The sequence below is a fragment of the Bison bison genome, unplaced genomic scaffold, assembly GCF_000754665.1.
Source record: "Bison bison bison isolate TAMUID 2011002044 unplaced genomic scaffold, Bison_UMD1.0 scf7180017864371, whole genome shotgun sequence".
Classification (NCBI taxonomy): Eukaryota; Metazoa; Chordata; class Mammalia; order Artiodactyla; family Bovidae; genus Bison; species Bison bison.
The window spans coordinates 12,071,725-12,080,534 of NW_011494943.1; the positions used below are offsets into that span (position 1 = coordinate 12,071,725).

The 8,810-nt window shown below is 43.7% G+C and overlaps 1 protein-coding gene across 1 annotated transcript in view; it reads right to left on the reverse strand.

The window, feature by feature from the left end:
* NPLOC4 (nuclear protein localization 4 homolog (S. cerevisiae)) overlaps window positions 1–8,593 on the reverse strand; it is a 49,806-nt gene extending 41,213 nt beyond the window's left edge. Inside the window, exons 1-2 of the mRNA XM_010856315.1 lie at window positions 8,470–8,593; window positions 4,679–4,759 (exon numbers count right to left, since the gene is read on the reverse strand). Coding sequence (XP_010854617.1) covers window positions 4,679–4,759; window positions 8,470–8,484 — 96 coding nt within the window. The 5' untranslated portion in view covers window positions 8,485–8,593. The remainder of the gene's footprint in view (window positions 1–4,678; window positions 4,760–8,469) is intronic.
* Window positions 8,594–8,810: the final 217 nt, after the last annotated feature.

Sequence of the window (8,810 nt, forward strand, 5' to 3'; positions counted from 1 at the left end):
CCTTTTTCTGAAACAGCGATAAACTGAAATTAACAAATTGTGGCACTTTATCTGTTCTGCAAAACCATACTGTTTTTCTATAGGCAGAGCACTGCAAGCTATTGCCAAGAATAAGAAAGAAGTCTTGCACCAGGAACATCGTTCTTGTGTGAGTTAGGATAGCACCCCTGGGATGTAAGGCAATCTCTGAAGTGGTGCAGGGTATCGTGTGGGCAGCCCTGTGGGCAGAGGGAAATCCCTATGACCACATGACTGAGATCTGTGCTTTCTATCAGGACAGAGAGCAGCAGTATTTTCAAATACAACAGCCAGCAACATTACTTCACACATGCTGAATCCCACTGTTGGGAGATGCAGAAATATATATACTAGGTTCTATACGGTGCTCCTGTGAAAATAACTGCTTCTGTGAACTCTGAATTCTTTATCTAAAGATACAGAAATCGAACACAAGGCATCAAGCATTAAAAAAAAAACAAAAAAACTTAGCAGAGTCTTACAAGAGCACAGTTAAAATCTTAAAAACTGGGACTCTGCTGTCAGTCCAGTGGTTAAGACTCTGCCTTCCAAAGCAGAGGGCACAAGTTCCCAGTAGAAGAACTAAGATCCCACATGCCATACAGTGCAGCCAGGAAAAAAAGCTTAAAAACTTCATTTCACACCTGAGATAATCTTGATGTGTGACTACTGTAATAAAACCAGAAACATGGTACTATGTAAGATGAATACAAATGTTTATAATGGAAAGTAACAAAAAAGAATACATGGCATGATTTCATTTAAGTTGAAAAACAGCCAAAACTAAAATTTAGGGTTTAGGAAGGCATAGAGGTGGTAAAACACAGAAAAGTGGGGAAGCAGCTCCCATCAGGTCAGGAGAGGAGTGACAGGGTGAGGAGGTGGGAAGGCTGACCGACGGTTCCTGGAGGCTGGCACCGCCCCAACCCAGACCTGGGTATTTTCTTCATCATCAGTCTTTTTGACTGTTCACATTTTTCAAGCATCTCTTAGCAGGTACTTTAATTCACAGGTAAAAAAAAATGTATAATATTATAAAGAGAAAGGACAGAGTCACTTGCTGCTAAGAGGTCGGTTAAGAAAGGACTGAGGGAAATTTCCTGACAACCCAGCAGTTAGGATTCTGCGTTTTCATGGCTGAGGGTGCACATTTGATCCCTCGTTGGGGAACTAAGATCCCAGAAGCCACAAGGTGCAGCCAAAAAACAAGGACAGAGGTAGGATCTGGGGTGACTCAGTAAGGGCCCTTTCAGGGAAGTGACAGCAGCAGAAGCAAACCCTTGGATCCTGGAGATGAGGAAAGACGATGCCAAGCAAGACAGCCAGAAGAACCTGTCCTGGAGGGGTTTATGGTCTAATGATTCACAGAGAAGGAAAGGATCCAGTAACTCAAGATTCTATGAGAGATTTTCATTGCAAGATGTCTCATTACACTTACAAAACCAATTTCCTTAGAGAGCATAATGCCACATATTAAACCAGGATCAAGGATGTCAAGTGTGGGGATGGGAAGTTGGAGCCAACAAAGTTCAGTGGTTAACATACTTTTCAGGCAAGTCTGTGAGGCAAAAGGAAGGCCATTTCAAAGCCCACTTACAGGGCACAAATGCACAACCAAATTATTAATTATCAAAAATCAGTACAAGTCCACTTATATGACAAACCTGGAGAGACAGAATGTAGGGTGGTTACCAGAGCTGAAGGGGAGGAGGGGAGAGGAAGTTTGTGTTTAATGGGAACAGAGTTTCAGTGTGGGAAGATGAGGAAATTCTGGAGATGGGTGGTGGTGATGTACAACACTATGAATGTACTTAACGCTACTAAACTATACACTTAAATGTGGTTTGCATGGCAGATTTTATGTTATTCTTATCACAGTTAAAAAAACAAGATACAAATCTACATTTGTTGACATAGAGTCATGTCCATAACCTATTGTAAAGTGAAAAAAGCAGGTTACAAATGATCACAAGGTGAGATGTGAATTTCTCTAGAATGGGTGCATCTTCTGCCTGCAGGGCAGGAGGACTGACATATGGGTCACTGCCTGGACTCATGTAACTTGTCACCCAGATAGCTAAACAACCATGAGCCCTCAACACCGCCATCAAACAATCCATTCAGTGATCAATCAAGGACGAAAGAGGGATCTTGGTTGTTGAGCCTTGTCGGTAAGGTGGAGAGCGTCCTAGCACTAGCGCCTGAAACACAGGTGTTGGTGGCTGGCTCACTGGTCTTCCTGACAGGGCAGACAGTGACCCCTTCAGTGAGACATAACATGGTCACGTGAATCAAAAAATGGTTCAGGAAGGTTGGACTCTGAATGTGAGGTCACAGGGAGAGCCTATTATCCAATTGATTTCAGTTGGATTTTCCTCTTTACCAATGCATAATACATGATTAAAATACATTATTTCCAAATCAGTCTTAAAAAAGCACTTTACATATAAATTAAAATGCAGGCATGCCAGTTTTTGTTTCGTGTTTTGTACTAAGTTGCTTCAGTCATATCCAACTCTTCGCAACCCTACACACTACAGACCACCAGGCTCCTCATGAGATTCTCCAGGCAAGAGTACCAGAGTAGGTTTGCCAATTCCTTCTCCATTTTTCTCTTTGGTGATCCATAAATGTTTCTCCTTAACCTCAGATATGAAATACAGCAGTAGTCGAGTATGCTCCTATTTTGGTGAAAGTACATTACATGCATACACAGGGATGTATGTGCACATATGCCTGCACATGTGCACACATAAAGACATGCTACACGGCTAGTAAAATTTTGAGTTATTATTATTGCTTCTTTATACTTCCTGTATTGTTCAAGGCTTTTATAATTAATCCATATTATTTGCATAATCAGAGGAAAGGATTTGCACTTGAGGGGAAACATCTCAGCGTAATAAATGTTTGTTTTTGAGTATTCCCAAACAAATTTCTCCTAAGCAATGGCTGCTGCGGTGATAACGGCTTCAGAAACCAGGCCGACACGAGGCGGCGCCTCCCTGACTCCGCCCGCGCCCAGCGACGGCTCCTGTGTCCACATTCCCTATGCAAGGCAGCAGGTAAACACCCAGAGGGAGCACTAGGGTTTCAGGATGCTTCTGAGGCGAATAAAAGTCAGAATAATCCTGTATTTTTAGGCTTCTTTTAAATCATTTGAATTTAACCCGTCCAACAACTCTATATTTGATGCCAAGCACGAAAACCTCAAGTTAAAAACAAAATCATATCTCTACATGGTTACTACAGATATAAGAAATTTTCATATAACAAAGACTCAGAAAAGTAAAGAACAACTGTAGGCAGTATTTTTAATCTCACGTTTATCCCCACAACTATCCAAGCAATAGCCACTTAATGCTTCATCTTTGCTCAGACGATCTCTCAAGAACTCAAGCTTTTAGGGTATCCCAGCACCATCACCAGGAGTGAGCTGACAATGGTCAGCTACTACTAAAAAAGCAAAGAGTAAAATATTAAAATGGAGTAGGAAAAGGCAACCCACTCCATTATTCTTGCCTGGAAAATTCCATGGCAGGCTATAGTTCATGGGGTCACAAAGAGGTGGACGTGACTGAGCAAGTAAGCACACATGCAGGATATTAAAAAGTCCTTGAAGACACAGAGATTCTCTTTTCTGCTGTCTACTGCACCTGGGTTTTTTTCTTTTATTCTTGTAAATACGGTCACTTAAGCAGCACTGTTGGAACCAGAATAGAAACTACTTTTCAGAAACCAAACTTCTCAGGTAAGTGCTATGACTTCCTTAACAGATCACAGTGTAATCCTCAGCAAATCTCCTTATTCCCTGGACTTCAATTTCCATCTTTGTGAAAACAAAAAGATCAGACTACCTGACACTGAAAATTCCCTCTGGCTTTAACAGTCTGTGACCATTTTTTTTTTTTGCTTATGAAAAGTGACTTTTTAAATCATTATAAAAGTTAATACCTATCTACAACAAATTCAAATAATAAAGAATGTATAAAATAGAGGTTGGCAAATTTTCTCTGTAAAGAGCCAGGCAGTAAATATTTTCAGCTTTCAGGCCATACAATCTGTCACAACTACTCAGCTCTGCCCCTGGAGCTCAAAAGCAGCCAGACAGTACATAAGCCAAAGAGTGCAGCTGAGTTCCAATGAAAATAGGCGGCCAGCCATGAACCATGCTTTGTCGACCTCTAGAATGAAGCATCAAGCAAAAGCCACTCTCCTTCCTTTGGCCTCCTCTTCCAGAGCTACCCCTTTTAGGTCTGGCTTATGCTCTTTAAACCACATTCTCACATCACAGATTTGTAAATGGAGCTTAATTTAATTTTTTAAGAAGAAAGTGGGATCATTCTATACATATTAATAATTCCCCTTTGCTGAAAAACGATTCAAGTTCTTCACTCTGATTTTTCACTCACAAATACTCCTCCTATGAAATCCTTTTACACTGACCTTTGGGCCCTTGGTCCTGCAATGGTAAGCAGTGGTCAGCTGTGACACATCTGATCCTGTATCAGTCCCACCAATCATGACAGAGAAAACCAATGCAAGAGACTAAACTTGGGAGTGGGGAGGAATCAAGAAAATGAGGGAAAGAGAAAAGGTACAGACTAGGAAGGGAACAACAGTGGAGGATGAAGAAAGGTCAATACCCAGCCATAGGTACCTTTTTCAAAAATGTTGCAGCCGTTTCTCTCTTTGTTGCCGTGATCCGCTTCACCCCATCTGGGGACTGGACACGTATTATCTATGGTAAATGAAACAAGGTGGTTACTGTGCAGACTTGGAAGGTCCTGACCTATTACTGAAACTAACATCTGCAGTCTCTTGGCATATGAGTCACTGGAACTTAAAGAGTCAAACTTCACCTTTCCCCCTGCGTATTGTAACCCAATGTTTCTAGAAGATGAAGCAGAGGTCTGAGAGTCATCAGCACAGGGGAGGACATCCTAAGAGGGCTGCCCTAATAGTCAACTCGTGTCATTTCACTCAGAAAAATACAGCTTCAATTTTTTTTTAATTTATTTGGCCATGCCACATGGCTTGTGGAATTTTAGTTCCCCAACCAGGGCTTGAACCCACACCCTAAGCAGTGAAAGTGCAAAGTCCCAACCTCTGGACCACCAGGGAATTCCTACAACCTCAACTTTTAACCATTATTTATAAAGAATATATCTGAAAGATCAACATTTTTCTCTTCAGGTTTATACAAATATATTTTTTTTTATCAGCAGGAAAAAAAACAAGAATCATGAACAACTGAGTTGTTTAAAAAAACATTTTTGTTCCCAGATCCATACAGACTACTTTTAAAACATCACAGAATTCCACGTGGAACTCCCTAGCAGACTATCAAGGGTTAGGACCCGCAGTGAAAGCCAAGGGCACAGGTTCGATCCTTGGTTAGAAACCAAGATCCCCCCAAGCCATGAGGCCAAAATAGAAAAAAAACTAAAAACATTAAAGGATTGCAGGAAATCTAATTTGTTATTTACTTTCAATAAAAAGAATAAAAGAGAAGAAATAAGATGTTTAATACCATGGTAAAATTTGTCAGAGTTTTAAATATATGGATTTTCATGGCTAGCCATGAAATGGTTGTCAGGTCTGGAAGACAGCTGGACAGAGCAGCACTTTCTAGACTTGATTTTCACCCTGATAGAAGCCCAGTGAAGGTGAGCTGCTATGTCCAGGCCAACCATCTGAGGTCTTGCCTCAATGGGGAGCATGAAAAGGCATGCCCTGCCATGACAAGATTCAAGACAGAGGATGTTCCAACCACCTGAGGGATGGGAGGAGCCACGAACAGAATGTGCCAGAAAGTACTCACGTTCTTCCTCTCAGCAACACTGCACTGTATATTGTATTCAAAACAACACTATACAGATGAGAAATGTCATAAGCAACTGTTTTTGAAAGGCTTTCATTGATACAGGACAAAATGCCACAACGGCTTTCGATCTGGTCTATTTTATCAAACAAATTAAGAATAATGTAGGGATTTCCCTGGTGGTTCAGTGGCTAAGACTCTGGGTCCCAATGTAGGGTGCTGGCGTTTGATCCCTGGTCAGGGGACTAGATCCCACATGCCACAACTAAGATTCTGTGCAGCCAAATAAACAAATATTCTTTAAATAATAATAATTTAGATTTTCCTAAAATTATTCCTACATTTCCTAAAAAATAGCTTGCCTCTTTCTGTTTTGGTTTTTTCGGTCATACCTCTCAGCATGCAGAACTTTCCCAACCAGGCATCAAACCCCTAACCCCTGCAGGGGAAGCAAGGAGTCCTGTCTCAACTACTGGACTACCAGTGAAGTCCTTTCTCATTTTCTAGTAACGCGCGCGTGTGTGTGTGTGTGTGTGTATTCAGTTGTGTCGGACTCTGCAACTCCATGAACTGTAACCCACCAGGCTCCTCTGTTTACGGAATTTTTCAGGCAAGAATACCGGAGCGGGTTGCCATTTCCTACTCCAGGGGATCTTCCTGACCCAGAGATCGAATAACTTTTGCTTAACTGAAAAGGTTTCCCCCCCATGTTGTATTCAATTTTAAGATTTTGTTTTGAATAGTCCTTATGAAATCCCAATTGTTAAGAATGTATTTTCTTTATTTTTGCTTCTCAATAACATCTGTTTAACTTTCTCATTCATCTGTGTGTACCACAAACAAAAAGTCTTTTGACTTTTGATTTCTAGTATACTCTAGATTCAAGATCTAGAAAAATGTTTTAATACACAGCCTGGACATGAGGTAACCTCCCACTTATTTGTTTCTGCAACCTGTCTCCAATACTGAGGCAGGTTAAGCAGTAAAGAGCCCTGCTTCTCTTTGAGGGATGTAGTGACTGTGGCTTTGAATGTTCACTTAGGACCAAGAGCATGACACTCTACTCCTTGAGGAGTTAAAGGTCAGGATTACACGTTTCTGGAGAGTTTCAAAGCTTAAGAAGTTATTCTACTTGTTCGTTTACAACAAGACATAGAAGTCAAGATTTCCAAGCTAAGCTCAGTATTTAACTCCGAAAGACAAACATAACTTATACTGAGGGAAGTTATGGCCTGGCCTTTGACACAGGCTATAAAATACACAAGAAAACACAAACCAGGCAACAGAGACACATTAACTTCTTGGTAACCTAGGTCTCCCTATTTATGAGAAAAGTGAGCCCAGAATACTTCTTGGGGGAGTCAAAGAATTAGTAAGATAAAAATCAAGTTTTTACACAAAAAATTTTAGAAGACTTCTTCTAAATAAGTAAATAAACTTTTGAAATAAATTTCAGAAGAATGATCTGTTTCAATTCCTCACAATGTGAGAAATTCAGCAAGAGATCCAAGCTATCCACTAGAGCTTTGCCTTATACACAGACACAAAAGTGGCTTTCTCTGAAACAACTCACTTATCCACAGGTATTTCAATTCAGTTAAAAATACTACAGTAAAGAGAAAGTTTGGAAGCATATTTGAGTGCTCTTAACCTATTTCTAGGATGAGTTACCAAGAATTGGTGGTAAGTCTTATTTTAAAACGAGTTAGTTGCTCATTTCTTTTGGGCCATTTATTCCCTCTGCTCATCTCTAGGCTGGGAAACAGGGAGAAGGAGCCAGGGCCCCTGAATAGAGAGCAGAGCTAGGACTCACTAGAGGAAAAGTCTGAAAGTCCCAGAGCTGGAGGTTCCTGCAGACCTGACCATCCAGAGAGAATGCGTGCTATTCCCAACACCTGGCAAAACTGTTCGAGGCCCTCCCAAGGCCAAGTTCTGAACATGACTTGCCACCCCACACTGCTTTTGCTTCCCCCAGGAAATTCCAAGTGGTCCTTAAAGTTAACCAAAAAATTCTTCTGTTCAGCTGGTCTGTTGGGTTTTTTCCGGCTACACTGACTTCTTAGAGGAACTTTTCTCAAGTTAAGAGACGGCCAGTTTTTTTCTGATTTTCACTTAAAGAAAACAAAAAACAAAAAAAAAACACAAAAACTTTAAGGGGACGTGTGTTAACCTCTAACTTCGGGTACAAAATGAGATCTAACATCCCTTTACAGACAGGTAGCTGTCAAGGTCTCCTTGCCATCCGCCAGTCCACCGTCTCCCTTCTTCGCAGCTTCCTCTAGCGGAGAGGGGGGTCCCCATTTGTAGAAAACGCTTTTAGTGACCTGTGACAAGGCACTCACTGGGGCAACGGCAGGAGGCAGGAAAGACGGACAGGAGGCGAGGAGGGGTCTTAGCCCCCGGCAACCCGGAGCCCCTCTTCTAGGCGCGCCCGGCGAGACCCCGCGACCAGGAATAGACCGCCCGGCCTCCTACTCCAGCCGGGGACGGGAGGAGCTGAGAGGAGGTCGGGAGCCCAGCCGGCTGGCCGGCCCAGGAGGAGGGCGGGCCGCTGCGCCTCTCCGCAGGCCGCGCCGGCAAATATGCTGCCTCATCCCGGCGCCCTCCCGCCCGGCCGCCCCACTCACGATGCTCTCGGCCATGGTGGCCGCTCCCGTGTCCGGGCTCGGGCCCCGGGCTGCCGCCGCCTGCCGCCCCACGGGCCTTGCAGCCCCGACCCCGGCCTCAGCCCCGGCCCCAGCCTCCCGCCGCCGCCGCCACCGCCGCTCCAGCTTCGCCGCCCGGCCGCCACCGCCGCGACGTCCTGTGCCTCACCCGACGCGCTCCCCCGGGCGCGCGGCCGCGCAACCAGGTTCCGGCCCCGAAATCAGGTTCCGGCCCCACCAACGGCCCGCGCCTGCGCAGGGCGGCCCCGCGCTGGGCTCTGCGTGGAGGGGCGCCCCCTGCTGACCACGCGGTGGAGAGAGGC